Genomic DNA, 23,694 nt, shown 5'->3' with positions numbered 1-23,694 from the left:
TCATCAATGAAAAATAAATAAAACGCCGTAGCATCCTGAGGACATCTTCTAAACATCTATCTGACATCTGATAGGAAACATCCTGTAGATGTATTGCAGATGAGCAAACACACACAAATGCAGATGTTAAATAGTGATATACGAGTGCTATCAGAGGTATAAAAACATATGCAGCGAAATTAATCAATTAATGCTCATTACATTTACAATACTTATAACTTCTCACATTAATGAAAACTAGGCTAATAAGACTGAGATTTAGAGGCATTATGTGTACACCAATAGTGTTGTATTTTCTGCACAGTGTTTTCTCTCCGCTGGGTGGCGCTAGTGTTCAGTGTTGTGTTTAACTGTGTTTCCTGTCCTGGGCTCTGGGGGGCGCTGCAGTGACGGACGGGGGACCATATTAAGACACACGGGATGGATTGTCCATATTAAGACAAAGACCATATTAAGACAATGGCCTCCTCGGTGAAACATGGTGTACTTTCTGTCGCAACTTCTGTTTGCTGAGAGACATAATGTCCTGAAGGACGGAGTCACGATTGTTTACACAGCGCACAAACACGGCTCCATGTGTTTAATGAACATGTTAAGAAACATCTATATTCTATGGATTTATGCACAGTTCTCAAAAATCTGAAGTGAAAGTGAAATGAGCAGCGAGATTAGGACAATACCGTGTGTTTTTGTGTGTTATCAGTTATCAGGTTGTTCCTGAACAGGTTAAACATAAATCAGTGATTTGATGATCTCAGGTGAATATGAAAGAAACTAGAGCACGGTTATCATCACGTCCATCATTTACTGAATTAAACATGTTCTGTTCCCCTGAAAACCCCAAATAACTCACTTCTGAGGAGACTGTCATAGACAACAGTGTTAACTTACAAAATAGATTCCTAAACAAAGCCAGTGTTGTTTCTACTGCAGTGAAATTGTGTTTTTAATTAAAATATAATTGAAATAAAATATTTTATTAAAAATTACAGAAAATTTGTATTAAATTGTTTCAATTTACTAAATTAACATGCATATTCTGAATGCATTTTATTTGCTATTAATATAGTCAATAATTATTTAAAAATGACAAAAATTCAGAATTAAAATATTGTATTTATTAAAGGAAAGACTGAAAGTCTGCTTCTTTTACGCCAATTAATGTCCTTTCCAGCAGCAACTGTGCAGTGAATATGTTATTTGGAGGAATTATAGCCTATGTAAAGCTGCTTTGAAACTTACAAATGAAAAAAATGCTTTTTTTGTGTGTGTTTTATCAAATCAGAAACATAATACACTCAAGTAGCAAGAGTATGAATGATGGAAACGGCAGTAGTTTTGCTGAATATTTATTAAAGCGTTTCTCTGTTGCAATCGGCTTCTGAACATGTCAAACAAACACATGTAAAGCTCTACAGATTTCAGCATGTCACATGTAATAGTTTGTGTACCCTCCTCTGACTCTCTGAGAGGGTTTTGCGTAAGAGGCTGGAGGTCATCGCTCTTATCTGCTCCCTTCATTCAGACAGTCTTCACTTGGGCTGATGACCCTCAATTAGATCAGAAAACACTGGCTGTTTCTCCTGTGTTTTATTTGGCTGCACAACATATAAAGTTACCCTGTCAGTCATAACCATATTTAAATTTCAACATGACAATTGTATTATTCTAGACGAGGTTAGCACTTCTGTCTGCTAAAACAAATAGATGTAAATAGGAAAAAGACTATAAAAGCAAACATATGACTGTCTTAAAGCCTCTCATTAAGTGCACATTCATAAATACTAAGCATTATTTACTCATAAACAGACAAGAGAAGCCGAGCGGACATATTAAAGTGCATTTTAAAGTTGACACGTGTTTTCATTGAAACTCAAACGTGGATCACAGTCAGTTCAGCAAACAGCGTTCAGATTTTGTGATCCGTCCCACACTGAAACGCCGGACGTCCCATGTGAAGATCTGTGGTTTCGGGCGGTCTCAGGATCTGAGGCCCATCTGAGCCATCAGCTGCTCGTACACCGTCCACGCCATCGCCGCTATCATGGTCCTCCTGAGCGAGCGAGGAACCGCGCCGCGGAAGAACCCCACCAAACCGTGCTCCTGACAGACAAACAGATTTAATCATTTTAATTCCAAGTTTTATTTGTTTGTTTGTTTTTTTGTAATGGCCCTAATTAAAGATTCTGGAAGTTCTGGAAACTGCCATGGCAACAATTCTAGTTTCCATTTAGTTTTTCTAATCAGTTAATGATGTTTCAGAATAGTTTTAGTTGTGGTTTTTGCTAGCAATAACATTGCGGGTTAGTCTAATCAGATTTAATATGTGAATGACAAACCATTCACTTTATAAATCTCATATCAAAGAGGTCCAAATGGAATCTAGAGTTGTTTTCAAATTTTTGGAATCTGAGGAATTTAACAGAATGCAGATTCAAACGGAATCAAAACTGTTTATCTGATTAAGCCTACAGGGTATGAGACATCTACACTGGCAGGTGATGGAAACCTGTTTGAAAACAGTCATTCATTATCTCCTACTGCTTGGTGAAGCTAGCGGTGCGTAAATAAAGAATAGCAGAGTCCACACCACAACTGTAACGATAAAAGCACAGAGAAAAAGTATCATTGGAATCACTTTCAGAACTATTTTTTCCAGCTGATGAATGACACAAACATTGACAGCCAATCAGAATCAATCCTGCTATCACGAGCTGGAGAATTTAAAGCGGCAGACGTATGTGCACTCACTACATTGCTTGCTGGTGTGGACGCTAATATTGTTATCCTGATGTGAACGGGCCTTAAATATGCTTTCACTCTGTTTTCACTTAATATATTACAACCCGAATTCCGGAAAAGTTGGGACGTTTTTTAAATTTTAATAAAATGAAAACTAAAAGACTTTCAAATCACATGAGCCAATATTTTATTCACAATAGAACATAGATAACATAGCAAATGTTTAAACTGAGAAAGTTTACAATTTTATGCACAAAATGAGCTCATTTCAATTTTGATTTCTACTACAGGTCTCAAAATAGTTGGGACGGGGCATGTTTACCATGGTGTAGCATCTCCTTTTCTTTTCAAAACAGTTTGAAGACGTCTGGGCATTGAGGCTATGAGTTGCTGGAGTTTTGCTGTTGGAATTTGGTCCCATTCTTGCCTTATATAGATTTCCAGCTGCTGAAGAGTTCGTGGTCGTCTTTGACGTATTTTTCGTTTAATGATGCGCCAAATGTTCTCTATAGGTGAAAGATCTGGACTGCAGGCAGGCCAGGTTAGCACCCGGACTCTTCTACGACGAAGCCATGCTGTTGTTATAGCTGCAGTATGTGGTTTTGCATTGTCCTGCTGAAATAAACAAGGCCTTCCCTGAAATAGACGTTGTTTGGAGGGAAGCATATGTTGCTCTAAAACCTTTATATACCTTTCAGCATTCACAGAGCCTTCCAAAACATGCAAGCTGCCCATACCGTATGCACTTATGCACCCCCATACCATCAGAGATGCTGGCTTTTGAACTAAACGCTGATAACATGCTGGAAGGTCTCCCTCCTCTTTAGCTCGGAGGACACGGCGTCCGTGATTTCCAACAAGAATGTCAAATTTGGACTCGTCTGACCATAAAACACTATTCAACTTTGAAATAGTCCATTTTAAATGAGCCTTGGCCCACAGGACACGACGGCGCTTCTGGACCATGTTCACATATGGCTTCCTTTTTGCATGATAGAGCTTTAGTTGGCATCTGCTGATGGCACGGCGGATTGTGTTTACCGACAGTGGTTTCTGAAAGTATTCCTGGGCCCATTTAGTAATGTCATTGACACAATCATGCCGATGAGTGATGCGGTGTCGTCTGAGAGCCCGAAGACCACGGGCATCCAATAAAGGTCTCCGGCCTTGTCCCTTACGCACAGAGATTTCTCCAGTTTCTCTGAATCTTTTGATGATGTTATGCACTGTAGATGATGAGATTTGCAAAGCCTTTGCAATTTGACGTTGAGGAACATTGTTTTTAAAGTTTTCCACAATTTTTTTACGCAGTCTTTCACAGATTGGAGAGCCTCTGCCCATCTTTACTTCTGAGAGACTCTGCTTCTCTAAGACAAAGCTTTTATAGCTAATCATGTTACAGACCTGATATCAATTAACTTAATTAATCACTAGATGTTCTCCCAGCTGAATCTTTTCAAAACTGCTTGCTTTTTTAGCCATTTGTTGCCCCGTGCCAACTTTTTTGAGACCTGCAGCAGGCATTAAATTTTAAATGAGCTAATTAAGTGGATAAAAGTGTAAAATTTCTCAGTTTAAACATTTGCTACGTTATCTATGTTCTATTGTGAATAAAATATTGGCTCATGTGATTTGAAATTCCTTTAGTTTTCATTTTATTAAAATTTAAAAAACGTCCCAACTTTTCCGGAATTCGGGTTGTAGCATTATAAAACAAAGAGTTGTGTGTCTGATCTGATTAGTCGAGCTGTGCTGCTTCAGGCTTTATTTGAGAGCCAGTCTAAAGCAGCAGAGAGGGTCACATCGGGAGAATCGGGGTTTCTGTTACCTTGTAAATGAACTGCACCACGTCTGATGTCCTGCTGAAGACGTCTGGACTCACTTGAATGTGAGTTTTCACCACATCTGCTGGCTGGGTCACAACGGAGGCCAGGACGCCGGCCAGGACCCCACAGCTGAAGTTTGCTAGCGGAGCGTAAGACGACTGACTGATCTCTGAAACAGAGAGAGAGAGAGAGAGCATCAGTACAGTCTGATCCACACGGCTGTTCAACCTCTCACTTCATCTCTGAGCCACTCAACGGCTGCTCATCTCTTATGAAGAAGCATTTCTAGACCAAGAGCAATATTCCTGACGCCTGATGTCTCTTCAAATATGGTGACGGATAAAAAGAGATTTGAAGGAAAAACTATTTTTGTAACTTTTTTTTATGTTTGCTTGGAAAAACTTTTTTTTATGTTTGCATTGCCCTCAGAATACTTTTGCTTGCTTGCGAAATTTGTGTTCCTCTGAGAAACTTTTCATGTTCCCCCTTAAAAATCTGTTTGCTCAGAAAACATTTGCAACCCTCCAAGAAACTCAATTTTGAAAATTTTCATAGAAATCTTTAGCATTCTTCAAATAAACTTAAACACTTTTGCATTCACCTGTAAAGGGGTCAAAAAATAAATAAAACAAAATAAAATAAAAAAATATGTTTTTTTTTTATAATAAAAACTAAAATAATAAAAATCCTAATCTGTAAGACAAAAATATCATAGTGCAAAATTTTGTTTACATAAAATAAGTTTAAACTGGAAGTTTCTTTGTAAAATGAACCATCTGGAATCCTGAAATCCTATTCTGATCACATGCACATTTCAAGCAGAGGTGCATGCAGTATATTCTCACACACACCTCGTGGCAGTGTGTATTTGGCCTGGCTGTAGATCATGACGTATATCCCAGAGAACGGTGCGTCTCGGAGCAGCGTGGCAGTCAGACCCGAGAACAAAGTCTTCGCTCCCTCGGTCCGACACACACACTGCAGCGCTCCAAACACACTGCTGTACTTATAGCGGCCGCTCTGAAACACACATATACACCACGTTACACAGTGTGTACAGAGGGTTTGTAAGCTGTTTGTGAAAGAACCTCATCAAAGCTGCATTTGATCAAAAATACAGTAAAATGTAAAAATATTATTACAATCTAAAATAACTGTTTCCTATGTGAATATATTGTGAAATGTAATTTATTTCTGTGATCAAAGCTGCATTAATGCATTATCGTTTTCAGGATTCTTGGAACAGAAAGGTTAAAAGAACAGCAATAAAAGAATTTAACACATTCTTAATGAACAGAAGTATAGATTTCTTTCAAAAACCCAAATGTATTCACACACACACACCTCAAATCGTGTTTTGATGACGGTGACGGGCAGCATGCAGACGCCTGCCACACATCTGGCTCCGGCCCCCAGCAGTGCGGCCTGTAAAGGCCCCGGGGCCCCGTCGCCGAAAAAACGCTGCTTAAGAGTGAAATATGTGCTGAAGTAGATGCCGACGCCTGGAATACAGCGCACAAACGACTGCGGAGACAGAAATACAGAATATAACCATGCACACACAAACATAACAGAGCTTTCATACCAAATCAGGAGTGATACTCACAGGAGAAACGCCTCTCCACAGTCCCAGGAGCTTCTCTGTGCGCAGGACACTCACAAACACGGCGAGCATGCCGACACGACCCGACCTGAGGAGCAGAAGACAGTTCATTAACACTCATCCAGCCGGACTGAGAGCTGGTCGTGTGTGTGTACTGACCCGGGCTGGACGCCGCTCTGTAGCGTCTGCAGACGGGTCTTCACCAGGTCCAGAGGCTGGAAGAGCAGTGTGGAGCACATCCCGCTCAGAGAGCCACACATGAAGGCCTTCACCGCCGGATGAGCCTCGATCACACACAGAAGGAGAGAAACCGTTCATATAGGAGTCACGTGTACAATACCACACATTAAACACTAACTACAGTCAGTCAGCAGCTGCTTCAATCACAGCTGATTACACAAGAGGCTATTTAAAATGATTGTAGATAGATCACAATGCTTTGAATCAAATTTGTGTTTACAAAACAGGGTTAAAAATACAACTCAGGCTGTAAAATAATATTTTGGGTTATATTTATAAAACATTAAGTGAAATAAAAATACAATATATCAATAAAAATAAGATTAAAATGACTTATAATAAATTACATGTGAAACTTATATTTTGTTTTATTTTATCTAATGGCCAAGGCAACGTTTGTCATTTTTCAACAGCTACATTTTATTAAATTAAGTGCTGAATTACTGAAATAACAGACTGAAATCAAAATAAAACATTAAAAAATGTATAAAAACACAACAAAACAATTGCTAAATACTAAAATTTAAAGGGAAAATATTAATAAAAACTGTATTCGTAAATCGATACTAAAATAAGCAAAAAATATTTTTTTTGGCCCTCATATAAACCCTGATAAATGATCTGATCTCGTAAGTTAATGATATGAGTGTGAAGTAAAGTTCGTCTTCTGCTGGACTTTAACTGGAGTTTCTCATCTAACTGAGGGAGTTCGCTTAGCCCCGCCTCTTTTGGCCAGCGCCATGGCAACCGAATGTTTACCGATGCCCTGCCTCACACGGACCAATCAGAACGCAGGAAACAAGAAGCTCGGCTAAAGCCCGCCCCCTCATTGGCTGCTTCACTTCGCTTCTGCGAAAGCTTGAAGCAGACAATAAACGAGCTTCCTGAAGAGAGTCCGCTCAGATCTCCAACAGCTTATTCCCGTGACTGTTATCACACATCTATAGATACCTATGATCACACACTATAAACCGCGAGATATAGCGCAGTAACTAGCGCTCACACTGCCCTATCACTGACCAGATAACACGACTGATATATGACCTGCAGAAATGGAGCAAGCTGAGGTGAGCGGATCAAGTCAAGAGGTCAGAGTTCAGAGGGAAACTGCACAACAGACGAAATCTAATTTCGACTAAATTGATGTCCACATCATCCATTAGTATTTTGCATTATATTACATAACATATTGTAAAGCCTATTCTGGCGCATATAGTGTACTGTACAGAGCGCGGTGGGTTGTATAACGTAAAGTCTATTGTTGTAGGTCTACAGAGACATGATGGAAGTTTCTCCGTGTCTAACATAAACATAAAATGGTTAGATTTTTTAACATCTTTAAACACAACAACACAAAATCTATCAAATAAACATTTAAAAGGAAAAAAACAGGATGAGATGATAAAACTATATTCCAGTGCTCGAGAGCGAACGGGAACGCGCAATACGCGAGAGAACGCTCTAGTTTTGAGCGCGAATGCCATATTTATGGATAACTTATTTTCTCTCTCTCGCTTTTTTTATTTTTTTATATAAGATAGATCTTATATAAGACACATAAGTTTAGCGGGTCAAAACTTGTTTTTAGAAGTGTACGTTAAGTTACACAGGTTTGCAAAAAGCAGTTAAAACACAAACACATAGAAGCTTACCGGTGAGAACTCCATGATGTTTGAGATGATCAGTCGGTTAATTTGTTCTTCAGCGCAGCTCTGCTTCTGAAAACAGCAGAATATCACACACGCACAGAATCACGCAGTGTTCATTATTCTATCAGTGTGCCCGGTGCCGCTCATTATGCGCGCGCTTCCCACGTGAGGAGCACGTTCACGTGCTTTGAATTTCTCAGTCAGAAATAGTAAGGTGTAAATAAACTACAGTTTAAACTGCTCTTAAATAGATCAGCTCACCTTTTCTTACTCTGTGTTCACGAGCATCATTCAGCGTCACAAAATGATGTTTTCAATAAAATAAGAAAAATAAAGAAGAACGAAGATAAATAGAAGTGAAGTGAGCACCAGTCGGTCCAGTAAAGCGCTGCTGTCTGTCCTGCTGTGCACGCGCACCACAGATAGGTACAAGAGAAAGGGGCGGGGTCTGAAGCAAGGTGCGCAGTAAACTCAATTTGATTGGTCAACTGTAACGCCTGCAAGACGAGTGACTAAATATAACGGTTGAGAAATAATAAATGCAACTGTATAAAATACATTTTATCCAATATATCTGAAGCAGAATTCTAAACCAAAGTTTTAAGACTAATAGATTAGCCCAATTTGAATGAATTAATTAATGAAACATTTATCTGAGAAAAAATGAGAATAGAGAATGATGACATACAACAAAGCTTAGTATTTATGTCTCGCAAAATAAAATAAACTAGAAAAAATATCTCAGTAACACAGATTGAAAGGCTGTACTAGATTCGCTTCAGTGTGAAGCGGATAAAGCTGCTCAGAGCGCCGCTTCGGAGCGCTTCAGTTGCGCGGTCACGTGCGCGCTCTCGCGGCGGAGCTCAGTAACTGTCCAAACAGATTACTGACCAATTCACGAGCATAACTTACTCTGCAGGACAGGTAGAGATACTCTCCTAAAAACTCGTAAAAGAAACCATTTACATCAGTAATCATTAAAATCGCTGAACATAATTGATGGTGATTATAAATCAAGGGCGTAGAATTTGACATGTCCTTAATATCCTGCGATTAATAAATTGTCGCAAGCAATAATCAAACAATTAAACATGTGTTACCACTGTTGTAATCTAGGCATCTAAATAGGTCATGCTATTAAAATTCGCTAGAAAACCTCGCTCTTTTAAGGACGCACATTAAGCTGTTTATGGGCTGTTTATCTGATTTATTTATATAAGAAACACAAGACAGTGTTTAAAACGTGCACGGTTCAGCTGAATGATCAAATTTACCCTCTTTAACTTATATGTTGTTAAACTGAACGTACAAAGCTGAAATATCCACAAAATAAAAACCAACACTGAAGAGCGCGCGGTTTAGCTGTCAATCAGATGCGCGTGAAGGTTTTCTTTCAGAATCAGCATTGGTCTAATTCATATTTAATATTAAAATAAAGCGATGCATAGCGTGGTTACTATTGGTTTTACATAGGCTAATCAATTAATTATTGTCTAATGAATAGACTCTTTTATTATTAATTATGAGTATGTTGGCATGTAAGATATGCGAAAATATTGGGAGTAGTACTGCTATGTCCCCGCCAATATCAAAATTAAACCTTCGCCCTTGATATAAATAATTTATGTATGTTTTTATGAAATTACGTTCTGTACATTAAACATGATTCGTAACCTATTTTGCAAAAAAATAGTTAAAAAAAAGTTAATTTAAAAAAAAGTAAAAAAAACATAATAAAAAGTTAATTTAATATGCCTAGCAACACTGTGAGGCGCGGGGGTTTTATTTTTTCTGATTGGCTAAATAATGAAAAGAGAAAATTTGTTTTGACTTTCAGAAAGATTATCAATAAATATTTTGGGGTAAACGAAAACATTCGTCGGTGATCGAGAATGAATGAAGGGTCCAGGCGTCTGAATTTAGTGATTTTGTCTTTAACTGTAACTAAAAACCAGGACAAAACAAGACCAAGTCAAGAACTCTTGCTAAAGTGGTTTTGAAAAAGCCATTTTATTGCATCATTATACCAACGATTCATGACAAATCTCTCCAGATATCATTCAGGAGCTGCAGACAGAGAGAGAACATAACAAAATCACAAAGTCATTATTGAGAGAGAGAGAGAGAGAGAAATGCTCTATCTATCCATACATAATCAATAATAGTCAATTTCTCTCACTTCCCAGCAGTGTGAGCAGAAAAAAAGCAGAAACCGAGCACGAGCTTCGCTCTCTTTAGATCTTAATGAGAGCACAGATCGCGGAGTAATCAACTATGACGTCACAGAGTATTACACGTGACCAGAGGTAGCCATGGAGGCGTTCCATGTTATTTAAAAAAAAAAACACCCGCCAAACGGAGGATTCCCGCCCAGCCGTGCTCAGCGTTTACAGTGTGTGCGTGAGAGAAACCCTCCACCCATCATGCCCTGAACTTCAAAAAAGACACATATACTGGAAGAAACAGAGGATCAGAAAATATCCAAATAGTAGGTTTAAGGCGATAGTGCATAGTGCCATATCTAAATGAGTTCATGCTTTGTCTACTGCATCTTTATTCCTTCAATCCGCCGCAAAAGTCTGATAAAACGTCCATTTTATTACTCAAAAAACATTTCATGTGCATATATGGTGGCGTGGGAATCTTTAATATTTTCTGTGCTGGTCTGATTTACTAAATGCCTTATTGTGTGTGTGAGTGTATATATTATCAGTAATTCTCAACACAATCATATATTTTATTCACCAGCAGAGGTGCAAGAGAGCAAGCGCTATCCGTATACCATTATAAAAACATATGAATGAAATACAGTTTTGTAGAAAGCAACTTTTGCTTTGGTCCCCTTCAAATACGTTCTCTTCTTTACTATCTTTTAATCCTTTTACTTAGAAAAATAGATCCAGGGTCGGGACAACAATTGAGGGAATGCGTCCTTACAAAAATATCATTGTGCTCTTTCTGTATTTTAGACAATGATATGAAAACACAAATTTGGTCCTCGGTGTGAGTGAAGCTGTTGTGTGTGTGATTGTCAGGAGAACCAGTGTGTGTGTGTGTGTTTGTGTGTGTGTGTGTGTTTGTGTGTGTGTGTGTGTGTGCGAATACACTATGGCACTAAAATAAGAACAAAAATCGAAAACAAAAAACAAAAAGACAAGGTATCTCTGAGTTTTCAGGGATGTTGTCGTCCGAGACTTGTGTGTTTGCGAGGGAACGCTGCGGTGCGGCTTCTTTCACTCAGGTTTGGGTTCGGGGGTTTCGCTCTTGGCCTCCGGGTCTTCATCGCTCTCGATTCCCGAGCGGCTGACGATACGGCGCATGGTGAAGGGCAGATCGCCGCGTCTGGACACAAAACACACTCATTACTATGACAGACACACATCTGATCACACGCAGGACTCAGGGAGGTAACGCACTTCAATCACGATCAATCCGAATTACAGGAAAACTGAACGAGAGTAGAACAATTTAGAAAAAATAGAAAGTATAGAGAAATTGATGACACAATAGATCTATAGAAAAATAAAAAGATCATAAAAAATTTGGATTTTAGTTAAATACATTTAATCGTGTTTTGGTTATTTTTGTTAGCTGTACTTATTTTAGTACTTAAAAAAAATTTTTTTTAATGTCCTTTCAGTTTTTAATAAAATTTTTAAACAATATTTCAGTTTTATTGAATAGCTAATTTTAGTAATTAATCTCCAAGGTAACGTTATTATTCAAATATATCTATAATTTTTTATATGATTAAAAAAAAAGTTTTGTCATATTTCAGCTTTAGACTGAACAAAACAAAACAAAATTACAAATATGCTCTAGCAGCCATGTCAAAATTGAGCTATAATTTCTTTTATTTCATATAACACCATTTTCTTTATGGTTTTACTTAAACTACTAAAAATATTAGATTTTTTTTTTAAATAAATCGACATAATTTTTATTTATTTTAGTACTTAGTTTGACGTAATTCTAAACAAAAATTTGAAATATATATTTTTAATATATCTATTTACTTTTTATAAATTAAATTTTAGTTAAGTACTTAAAGTCAAACTAAATGAAGAAATCATATTTTAAATAGTTTATTATTTGCTATTATTTTAAATCAGTTATTTCAGTTATATTTAATAACACTGATGTGAATGTGCACTAATTCTGATGAAACGGTGAATAATGTTATGTTTCAGGTGAGCATCAGTCGCAGTGTTCTGGTGCATGTGTGACGCACCGGAGTTTGCTCTTCAGGCTGTTGACCTCTCGGTTCATGGCGTCCGCAGACTCGGTGGCATCCTCCAGCTCTCGCTGTAGTTTCCTGCGGTTGGCGTTGGCTCTCTGCGCCTCCTCCTCGGCCTCCTCCAGCTGCCGCTTCAGCTGCTTCATGCGGCTGTTCAGTTTCTCGGACTGCAGGCGATCACAGACAGACGTTAGCGTGATGAACCTGAACCCTGAGCACACAGCTCGTGGTGAGCATCACCTGGTCTTTATACTGCTCCGTGTTGCGTCTCTCGTCGTCCACCTGCAGAATCACCTCCTTCAGCTTCTTCTCTGCACGACGCACCAGTTTAGAGGCCTGCTGCCGCTCTCTGAACACAAACATCATCATTACCTCCAGAGCAACCACTGTGGTTGTGTGTGTGTGTGTGTGTGTGTGTTGCTGTACTTGGTCTCCACGTCGAGCTGCTCCTCCAGCTGGATGATCTTGGCCTCCAGGGCGGCGATGGAGGCCTTGTATTTGCTCTTGACGGCTCCCTCCAGCTCGGTGAGTTTGAGCTTCAGCTCTTTGTTCTGGCGCTCCATCTGTGAGCGCGCTCCCTCCAGACGCTGGGTGGTGCTGCGCTCCGCCGTCAGCTCCACGTTGATCTGGTCCGTCTGTGGACAGAGAGACTCTGTGAGTGTGCTGTGGGGGTCAGACGTCAGGGGTCAGAGGTCAGCGGCGCTCCTGACCTGCAGCAGGGCTCTCTTCAGCCGGTCGTTCACCAGCTCAGTGTTGTTCTGCTCCTCCTCCAGCTCCTCCTCCAGCTGAGCGATGCGCGCCTCCAGACGCCTCCTCTCCTCCGAGCCCAGAGCCCTGAGCACACACACACACACACAGACACACAGACACACACACACACAGACACAGACACACAGAGACACAGACACACACACAGGATTATGGGCCGGTCTACCACAGCGTGTCAGCCAGCAGAAATCTGTCCGTTTTAACTACTGTTTTTTAGTTGTTTGTGCGAAACTGTGACTTGTGTATTTTGTTTTTTATAAACACAGAAGACTTATTTTCAAGTAAAAGTATTTTATTTATTTTTTGTTTAGTTTTAAAAATAGTTTTAATACATATTTAATAAGATAAAATATAAAATAACATTTAGAACAAGAGTTTTTTATAGTTATTTTATTATAATATACACATAAAAAAGTCAATATATAAAAAACAAAACCTTTTTGAGAATATTTCATTCCTATTCAGTATGAATGAATAGGATAAAAGGCCAAATAAAAAATGTTATATATATATATTATAAATAAATATATTTCTCACAGCAATGGATGATTTCTTTAGTATTTTTGGTGTGTTTGGATCAAAAATATTTATTAAAATATTAATATAGTAGGGTTAATAATACAAAAATAATTAACAAAAAAGCATTTTTAATTTCTTTATTACTCTGTTTGATTATAATTTATATTTCATTTTTAGAATTTATGTTATAATTTATATTTATATGATTGATAGGGAAATCATAAAGAAAAATCAATAATCTACATAAACACTGAAAGAATATTATTATTATTATTATTTTCAGATTTCATTTAAAACTGTTTGTTTTAGATTGAAATGGTTAATAAAATAGCAAGCAAATATACAAATTAATAGCAATAAAAAATGTTTAAATTGGTTTTTTAAAATCCGTTGCATTATATTGTATATGTTATATACGTCTTTTAGAGAAATCATATAGTAAAAAGAGATAACCTTCAAAAAAAAGAAAGGAAAAATATTGTTTTGTATTTTATTGCTCCCCTATGTATCTCCTTAAAATCTAAAACCTTTTTGGTTTGATTGAAGAGGCAGTATTTCAGCAGTGTTGTTCATGTCTTCCAGTCAGATGAATGTGTGTGTGTGTGTGTGTGTGTGTGATGTCACTCACCCTTTGTTGGCCTGGTTGTTGATCTCGTCCTGCAGCTCATCTCTCTCTTGCTGCGCTTGTCTCTTGGCTCTCTCCGCCGCTGCCAGCTCCTGCACACGCACACACACACACTCATCAGACAGAAGCCACGGCAGACTCGGCTCTCCAGGACACACACACACAGAGACACACACTGACCTCCTGCAGCTGGATCATCTCGGCCTCCATGCTCTTCACCTTCTTCTCGTTCTCTTTGCTCTGCGCCAGGATCTCCTCGCGGGACACACGTGTGTCCTCCAGCTCCCGCAGCAGGTCCTTCATCTGAGCCTGGAGCACGCACACACACATACACACACACACACACACACACACACACCTCTGATCATGACACAGAAGCAAGCGCTCCTGGAGCAGAGAGTTCAGTCCTCGATTCTGATTGGCTGAGCCACGTTTGAATCATACACATTTGTTTACTTCTGTGTGTTGCTCGGCAACCACTTTATCAGAACCCCAGCTGATTCTACGGAACTACACTGTTTCTCTTAATATCACTACACTTTATTTGATCTGCTTTATTTAGTAAAAACCTTACTATGTGTAAGGAATAAGCGTTTAATAAAAGCAGTAACCCCGTGAAGCTGTGGTTTACAGTGAATTTATAACAGCTGAGGGGCGTTGTTAGGTACGACGCGAGGGCTTATTGGGACATCATTGTTTTATTAAGAGATGTTGTGTATCATGACATCAGTCACAAACCTGCACTTTCTTGAGCTGTTTGAGCGCCTCGTCGCGGTTCTTGTTGGCCAGGTCGATGGCAGCCTCCAGCTCCTTCAGGTCCAGCTCCATCTTCTTCCTCGCTGCCATCGCTAGCGTGCGCTGCTTACGCTCGTCCTCCAGCTCCATCTCCATTTCACGCACCTGACACACACACACACACACACACATAGGAGAATAATAACATCATTAACATCAGTAATAACCCCAGCAGTGCTCGAGCACAGATTAAACTTGATCACTGATTTATATATCTCTGATTATATAGATATATGTTAAATATATTAGTGCTATATCTATATCCATCTATATATCTATATCTATCTATATATATATATATATATATATATATATATATATACTTCCAATATTATTTTATATTTTTTAAAACAGTTCTTACTCAAGATATCTGATTAAAAAAATGTAAAAATGATGAAATTAAACATACAGAAATATTTCATATAGGATAACTGATTTATCAGTAATGCATTTCCTTGAATAATCAGGTAGACCTAAATAATATAAAATAATTCGATTTTTTTAAGTAAAATGAAAAAATAAAATACAACAGAAAAAAAACGTATTATTTATAAAAAAAAATAAATAAAAGCTACTATAACTAGAAAAAATATTTTTAAAAAAAGTATATTAAAATACCCATGTAATTTTAAGTCTGTTTATGAAGGATTTTATAAATAGTTTTTACTCTCAATATATGATAAAATAAAGGAAAATTCTTTAAGATAAAAATGACATTCCTAAAACAATCAAATAAATAAATAGTTTTATATAAGAAAACCGATTAATTGGTCATTTATTTCCTTGATTAGTTGTATGTATATATATATATATATATGAATAAAATATTTTATTTTTAAGTTAAAAAAGCAAAAACTCAGAATAATTTATTTTACAAATATTAAAAGCCTGTATTACTTACAAGATCCCCATGTCAGTTTATTTTTCCTCTAAAATAAATAGAAATATTTTTCCTATATTATAATAGATTCATTGGTAGTTTACTTTCTCAATTAATTGGATGTATATATATATATATATATATATATTAATATTTATATTGAGTCTGATGAATTGCGGAGCTAGGCATCGTCTGCATGATGTCTGTGCTCAGCTCGCACCTGCTTGAGCAGCTGTCTCTTCTTCTCCTCTCCCAGCTCGTCTCGTCCCTGCAGGTCTCTCTCGTACTGTGCCTTCATGGCCTGCATGTTGACCTCCAGACGTAGCTTGGCGTCTTCAGTGCCCTGCAGCTCGTCCTCCAGCTCCTCCAGCTGTGTCTTCATCTCCTCCAGCTGCTGCTCCATCGCTCGCTTCGACTTCTCCAGATCGTGAACCTGAGACAGAAGCACACACACCGTCAGACTCCAGCCGATCATCGGACCGGCTCGTCTCGGAGGACAGCGAGGCGTCTTACGCTCTTGCCCACGTCATCTTTCGAGGACACCAGGTCCTCCATCTCGGCGCGCAGCAGTTTGTTGGTGCGGTCCATCTCGTCCTTCAGGTCCGTGAGGGTCTCCAGCTCGCGGGACAGCGCTAACACACGCGTGTCCTTCTCACGGGCCTCGGCCTCGGCGCGGTCACGCTCCTCAGCGTAACGGCCAGAGATCAGCTTCTCCTCAGCCAGCATCTGACAACAGCAGCACGGCAAGAGTTCACCATTAGATACATTCACATTCACAAGTCTAAGAGGACCAGATCTATACGCTTTCAGGAATTACAAATGACAAATTAATCGTCTAAATCTGTCACAACAGAGCTGTGCTTTAAGTGATTCAGACTAATTCAGTGTGTGTCGAGTCTGTGTCGGCTGAAGATAACATTTTTAAGGCAATGTTTAAAAAAAAGGAAGTTCAAAATCAAGTCGGTCAAAATATTGTATGCATTGTTATTAAATTATACTGTTAACTTAACTTGTATTTAAATAATTAACCCTTCTAAGCTGTCTGGGCTTGTTTGTTTATTTAGTTTTTAAAAGATGTGACTATGACTTCTGCACTCGCTGTAGTCATTTTAGAATGAATCCAAAAGCAGGAAGAAAAATAATAAAATAAAAAACCTTGCCAGTTGAGCTAAAGGGTGATGCTCTGCTGCCATCTACTGGATATAATGGTCATTTCATGTCTTTCCAACTTTAAATTCTTTGGGTTTTTTTAATGTCATCTTCATGAATGGAATGCAACTCTTTAAAGTGAATTTTACTGCATGGCTATAGAGGGTTTAAAATATAATAATATATTTATAAATGTGTTCATGAGGCTTCCATGTATATCCAAACAAATGAAACATCCTGATTTTTTCGCTTATTTCGATGACTGTTTCGTCCTATTTTAAATCACTTTCTGTCTCTGCTCTGATGATCAGACTCATGCTCCTTCACTGTCACCTGGTCGAACTTCTTCTGCTTCTTCTCCAGGTTGGAGACGATCTGTCTGAGATGGTCCTGGTCCACCAGCATGTCGTCCAGCTCCTGCTGCAGGCGTGTCTTGGTCTTGTCCAGCTTGTCGAAGGCGGCGTTTCTCTCGTCCAGACGCTGCGTCACGGCCTCCAGGTCACGCTGGACGCGCTTCTTGGTCTCCTCGGAGCTCTCCAGGAAACTGGCCTCCTGCTCCACCTTCTTCTTCATCTCGGCCAGCTGCAGCAGAGCAGACAGACGGTTGTCATCACACGTCTCTGTGTGAACAGGACAGGTGTTCTGCGTGTGTTAGCGTACCTGCGCCTGCATGCTGCTCATCTGTTTCTCCAGGTTCCTCTTAGCCTCCTCCTCCTCCTCCAGCTGCTCTCTCAGACCGCTCTGCTCGTCCTCCAGCTGACGCAGACGTGTGTTCAGCGCTAGCTTCTGCCGCGTCTCCTCCTGCAGCACTTCCTGTGAGGACACGGTCAGCGTTCAGTGAGAGAGCGAGGCGCTCAGACCGGCAGACATCCCATAATCCCACGGGCCACTGTACGTACCTGGACGTCCTGCAGCTGCGACTCGACGGATGAACAGTCCTTCACCGCTTTGATGGACTTTCCTTCAGCTTCGCTCAGCAGAGAGTTGACGTTATCCAGCTCCGCCTGAGAAGAGACAGAAGCGCCGTCAGCGCTAATGCTAACGCTTCATCACACAGCTAGGGCTAACGAGCGATCAGTAGGATGTTGCTAGGCGTGTGTGGTTCTCTCACCTGCATCTTGGAGACTTTCTCAGCGAACTCGATGCGCTGGCGTTCGCTCTCGGCGTGTTTGACCTGCAGCTCCTGCAGCTGCGTCTCGGCTTTCTTCCTGCGCTGCTCCGACTCTCCTTTGCCCTGCATGAGCGTCTTCAGCTCGATCTGCAGCTCGTTCCTCTCCGACTCCAGAGCCTGTCTGGTCTTCTCCACCGAGACCTTGTTCTACAGAGACGGAGAGACTCAGAGTGACGCTGCTGATTACGTCGCATGAGTGTTTTCAGTGTGTGTGAGTGAAGGAGAGCGTCTCGTACCCGTTTGACCTGCTCCAGCTGCTCGTTGAGCTCGTCGAAGGCCTGACTGTGCTTCTGTCTCATTTCTACCACCACCTGCTCATGAACTTTAGCCTCTTCCTCCAGAGTCTTCTTCAGCTGAGCCACTTCAGTCTCACGCTTCGTCCTGCAGAGGAGATATATAGCTGAGGGGTTCGCATGATAAACATCTCATACTGCTGCTGCTGAAACTCTGAGGGAATTTAAATCCTTACAAGAACCAACAAAGAAAAAGCACTCTTAATTATAATAAAAAAAATAACTGTGGTACAATTGTAATGCAAAATAAAAGATGAATATATAACAAACTTAAAATTAAATTAAACTTTAATTAGAAAAAATAAATAATACATTTATAAAAAATAAATAAATGAATATTTAATAAAATAAATGAAATTAAATTATTGTTCTTAAAAGATTAAATAAAGGATGTAGGATTGTAATAACTCTACTATTAAATAAACAACGAACACTGAACAAAATACAAATCTAATAATAATAAATAATACTAATAATACTAAAATAGTATTATTTTTATATTATTATTTTAACCCTAATCATAAAAATGAACTGTAATGCAATTGCACTGTTAAATAATAATAAATATCTAATAAAATAAAAAATTTAAATAAATTATTTTAATTTTTTAATAGCAGTTTTATTATGTTATCTATAATTATAAAATAACATTTACAACACAATCATGCTGTTAAATGAATATCTAATAAAATAGAAAAATAATACAATATAAAATATAATAAGTACTTAAATTATGTTTTACATTATTATTTTAACTCTATAAAAAATGAAGAATTGTAATGCAACAGTAGAAAGTATAAAAATGAATATCTAGGGAAAAGAATTCTAGATATTGGATTTAATGATGATAACAGTAAAAATACTGATATTTATGTGTTCATTTCTTCCACCTTCTTCATGTGTCAAACCTCTCAAACTTTTAATTTTGACTGCAGGGACACGTTTACACTTCAGGTTCATGAGAGCTTCACATTACAAACCTGAGAGATGCTGAAAACTCAAAACCGTTGTAAATGACGCAGACATGAGGTGAAGATGAACCTGTAATCACAGACCTGAGCTCCTGCTGCGCGGCGGTGGAGTCGAGCGTGTCCTCCAGCTCCGTCTTCAGCGCCTCCAGCTCTTCTCCCAGGTCTCGCCGGTGTTTCTCAGCTTTGGCTCGAGCCGCTCGCTCCAGCTCCAGATCCTCCTGAAGCTCGCTCAGCTGAGCCTCCAGCTCACGGATCTTCTTCTGCGCCAGATTCTTCTGAGCCGCTTCCTCCTCGATCCTGACGGGAAACACAGTCACTCAGGAGCTCTGACGCCTCATTAGTGATGCTCGACTGTGATTGGACACTGTGCGTCTCACCTAGCGAGCGCCTCCTGAAGCTCCTCCTCTTTTTTAGCGAGCTGTGCGCGTAGTTCGGCGATCTGAGCCTGCAGCTCTGCGATCTGGTCGTGCAGCTCTGTAGAGTCGCCCTCCAGCTTCCTGCGGTTCTTCTCCAGCTCCTGACGCTGCTTCTCCTCGCGACGCAGACGGTCTGATGAGTCAAGAAATATAAGATTTACTGATGTCAACAACCAGTTCTTCCAGTGCCACTGAGTTATTCAGTGCCTGTTTGAGTTCACACACACTATTAACACACATCTGTACGAGTTAATACACATCCAAACAGCAAACCATTACACCCTCTGGGCTCCATACAGAGGTAAACTACATTTACGTGATTAAAGAAATCAAGAAAGCATTAGAACATTATTTTAAATTCATTATAATCTCAGGCATTAGAATCATAATAAAGACATTTTTACACTAACTATATAAATATTTACAAATTTACAGTACATTATACATATTATGCTATCTATCTACACACAAATATGCATACACTATATAACCCTCGATTTTACACTTATTTTCACTTTATGTAAATTCATATATAATTGTATACTTTACAAAATGTACATATTTTAAATTAAGTATACATTATGCTAGATTTTTCATAGTTTACATGAATTACACATTATATTTATAGAATTATATATTATTCTATATTTTATATTGTTTTATATTTTACATATGTAAATTTACTTGCATAATATATACAATATTTTACAAAAGTTATACATTTTTCATATTTTATGTGAAATACATTATGAATCATTTACATTAACAAATATTATGCTATATTTCATTAATATTATACTTCATATATAATTCTACATATAACTAAAGTTATGTAGTTTGAATGCTAAATTTTGCATATTTTACATTGCATTTCATGAATTGTACATTAAACATGAATTATTTACATATTCTTGTTATTAACATGACATGAATATTACATTATTACATGATATATTTGCCAATTACTACATACACTAAATGGTACATTTTTCTATACTTAATTCTATTTGATAAATTAAGCATATTATAATATGACTTACACATTATGATTTAGACACATTTTCCTATATTTTAGAATGCACTGCTTTGTTGTATTTCTCATGTGGATAAAAGCATCTGCTAAATGAATAAATGTAAATGAGCTATACATGATTACTGAAGACTGTATTGACCTGATGCTCTACAGCAGGATAAAGCGTAAGGTTTATTTGCTCACCCTCCAGGTCGGTGATCATGGTCTCGTGTTTGTTCTTGAGTTTCTGCAGGCTCTTGGACTTCTCCTCCTCCTCGGCCAGATTCGTGGTGAACTCAGCGATCCGTTCTTCCATGAGCTTCTTCTCCTGCACCAGCACACGAACAGTGAGGAACAACAGCCAGCGTTTAAACCGAATCTCAGAACAATGACCCCTGCAGACAGACCTTGGAGAGTTTGTTGTTCTGGTCGTCCAGCACCATCACGTCCTCTTCGGTCTTCTTGAGTTTGGCCTCCATGGTGACCTTCTCCAGCTGCAGCTTCTGGCGCGCCGCCTCCTCCTCGTCCAGCTGCTGCTCCAGGTCGGCGATGTTCTGCTGCATCTTCTTCTTCTCCACCTGCAGGTGATTGGCTCGCTCCTCCTCCTCCTCCACGCGGGCCTCCAGGTCGTGCAGGATCTCCTCCAGCTCCTGTTTCTTGGCCACCAGGCGGTTCCTCATCTCATCGGCCTCGGCGCACAGATCCATCTCCGCCTGCAGCTGCTCCTGAAGAGCCATTTTCTCCATGTTCAGCTAAAGAGAGGAACAATCACAACATTAACATTCCCACTTGTGTCTTAGTGTCCACGATAAACCCCCACAACAAACAGAATTGGTAATGTTATGATCTGTAATAATTAACAAATACAATAAAATAAAGTAACAATGAATATTTAATTTTGTATGTATACTTCACAATATATAATTAATGTGAAACATTACCTGCTGCTGTTTGACCTCCATCTCCTTCAGCTGCTGTTCGGCCACCATCTGCTTCTCCCGAACCTTGTTGAGCTCCTCGTCTTTGGCCTGCATCTCCTCTTCCTGTCGGCTCACCTGCAGCAGCGGCTTCACCTGAAACACACACACACAACACACGTGGCCTCAGCACAGAACACACCTCTAGAATAACAGCTCATCTGAACATGTATGTGTGTGCTTGTGAACCTTAGTGAAGAGTCTCCACCACTGCCAGTTCCTGAGCTTCAGATACGCAGCGCAGTTCCTCTGGATCACCCTCATGGCCGTCAGCTGCTGCTGCCTCTTAGCGAATGCCCTGGACGACAAACACACACCCCGTTACACACCACAGGACAGAGGTAATGGGGTTCTGTGGACTTCAGTGCATGTGTACATCTAGAGTCTTTTTATATACACTCTATCCTCTAGCAATCACTTAAATTCCATAGTAGCACCCTAACAACCACCTGAACACCCTAAAAACTGGCTAGAACTACATAGCATCACCCTAGCAACAACTAAATCCAATAAACTGGCTAAGAACCACATAGCAACGCCCTAGTAACCATTAATCCCAATAAACTGGCTAGGAACCACATAGCACACCCTAGTAACCTCTAATCCCAATAAACTGGTTAAGAACCACATAGCAACGCCCTAGTAACCTCTAATCCCAATAAACTGGTTAAGAACCACATAGCAACGCCCTAGTAACCACTAATCCCAATAAACTGGCTAGGAACCACATAGCAACGCCCTAGTAACCTCTAATCCCAATAAACTGGTTAAGAACCACATAGCAACGCCCTAGTAACCACTAATCCCAATAAACTGGCTAGGAACCACATAGCAATGCCCTAGTAACCACTAATCCCAATAAACTTTCTAAGAACCACATAGCAACGCCCTAGTAACCTCTAATCCCAATAAACTTGCTAAGAACCACATAGCAACGACCTAGTAACCTCTAATCCCAATAAACTGGCTAAGAACCACATAGCAAAGCCCTAGTAACCACTTATCCCAATAAACTGGCTAAGAACCACATAGCAACGCCCTAGTTACCACTAATCCCAATAAACTGGTTAAAAACCCACATAGCAATGCCCTAGTAACCACTAATCCCAATAAACTGGTTAAAAACCCACATAGCAACGCCCTAGTAACCACTAATCCCAATAAACTGGCTAAAAACCACAAAGCAACACCCTAGTAACCACTAATCCCAATAAACTGGTTAAAAACCCACATAGCAACGCCCTAGTAACCACTAATCCCAATAAACTGGCTAAGAACCACATAGCAACGCCCTAGTAACCACTAATCCCAATAAACTGGTTAAAAACCCACATAGCAACGCCCTAGTAACCACTAATCTCAATAAACTGGCTAAGAACCACATAGCAACGCCCTAGTAACCTCTAATCCCAATAAACTGGCTAGGAACCACATAGCAACGCCCTAGTAACCACTAATCCCAATAAACTTTCTAAGAACCACATAGCAACGCCCTAGTAACCTCTAATCCCAATAAACTTGCTAAGAACCACATAGCAACGACCTAGTAACCTCTAATCCCAATAAACTGGCTAAGAACCACATAGCAAAGCCCTAGTAACCACTTATCCCAATAAACTGGCTAAGAACCACATAGCAACGCCCTAGTTACCACTAATCCCAATAAACTGGTTAAAAACCCACATAGCAATGCCCTAGTAACCACTAATCCCAATAAACTGGTTAAAAACCCACATAGCAACGCCCTAGTAACCACTAATCCCAATAAACTGGCTAAAAACCACAAAGCAACACCCTAGTAACCACTAATCCCAATAAACT

At 39.3% G+C, this 23,694-nt stretch overlaps 2 protein-coding genes across 4 annotated transcripts in view; both read right to left on the bottom strand.

Annotated features, from left to right (window-relative positions):
• Window positions 1–1,333: 1,333 nt before the first annotated feature.
• slc25a38a (solute carrier family 25 member 38a) lies at window positions 1,334–8,479 on the bottom strand. Its single transcript, XM_059559069.1, has 8 exons — window positions 8,322–8,479; window positions 8,064–8,129; window positions 6,331–6,455; window positions 6,175–6,259; window positions 5,913–6,092; window positions 5,420–5,588; window positions 4,571–4,737; window positions 1,334–2,103 (listed from the first exon to the last, which is right to left on the bottom strand). The coding sequence occupies exons 2-8, from the start codon at window positions 8,076–8,078 to the stop codon at window positions 1,981–1,983; spliced, it is 864 nt and encodes a 287-aa protein (XP_059415052.1). The 5' UTR covers window positions 8,079–8,129; window positions 8,322–8,479; the 3' UTR covers window positions 1,334–1,980.
• Window positions 8,480–10,051: 1,572 nt separating this feature from the next.
• The window catches only part of LOC132149664 (myosin-9-like), a 44,532-nt gene continuing 30,889 nt past the window's right edge, over window positions 10,052–23,694 (bottom strand). For all 3 annotated transcript variants that reach the window (XM_059559062.1, XM_059559060.1, XM_059559061.1), the window contains 21 exons: window positions 22,063–22,171; window positions 21,838–21,969; window positions 21,304–21,648; window positions 21,101–21,224; window positions 19,846–20,017; window positions 19,553–19,765; window positions 18,441–18,585; window positions 18,145–18,351; window positions 17,933–18,037; window positions 17,694–17,846; window positions 17,367–17,615; window positions 16,398–16,610; window positions 16,105–16,317; window positions 14,948–15,109; window positions 14,390–14,518; window positions 14,213–14,301; window positions 13,008–13,131; window positions 12,724–12,932; window positions 12,538–12,646; window positions 12,292–12,464; window positions 10,052–11,402 (listed from right to left, as the gene is read on the bottom strand). In XM_059559062.1, the coding sequence (XP_059415045.1) occupies window positions 11,294–11,402; window positions 12,292–12,464; window positions 12,538–12,646; window positions 12,724–12,932; window positions 13,008–13,131; window positions 14,213–14,301; window positions 14,390–14,518; window positions 14,948–15,109; window positions 16,105–16,317; window positions 16,398–16,610; window positions 17,367–17,615; window positions 17,694–17,846; window positions 17,933–18,037; window positions 18,145–18,351; window positions 18,441–18,585; window positions 19,553–19,765; window positions 19,846–20,017; window positions 21,101–21,224; window positions 21,304–21,648; window positions 21,838–21,969; window positions 22,063–22,171 (3,484 nt within the window). In that variant the 3' untranslated portion in view covers window positions 10,052–11,293. The remainder of the gene's footprint in view (window positions 11,403–12,291; window positions 12,465–12,537; window positions 12,647–12,723; window positions 12,933–13,007; window positions 13,132–14,212; window positions 14,302–14,389; window positions 14,519–14,947; window positions 15,110–16,104; window positions 16,318–16,397; window positions 16,611–17,366; window positions 17,616–17,693; window positions 17,847–17,932; window positions 18,038–18,144; window positions 18,352–18,440; window positions 18,586–19,552; window positions 19,766–19,845; window positions 20,018–21,100; window positions 21,225–21,303; window positions 21,649–21,837; window positions 21,970–22,062; window positions 22,172–23,694) is intronic.

Source organism: Carassius carassius, chromosome 9 (assembly GCF_963082965.1).
Source record: "Carassius carassius chromosome 9, fCarCar2.1, whole genome shotgun sequence".
Taxonomy (NCBI): domain Eukaryota; kingdom Metazoa; phylum Chordata; class Actinopteri; order Cypriniformes; family Cyprinidae; genus Carassius; species Carassius carassius.
Note: the sequence above shows the minus strand (reverse complement) of the source record. Positions and strands in the feature narration are given on the sequence as shown.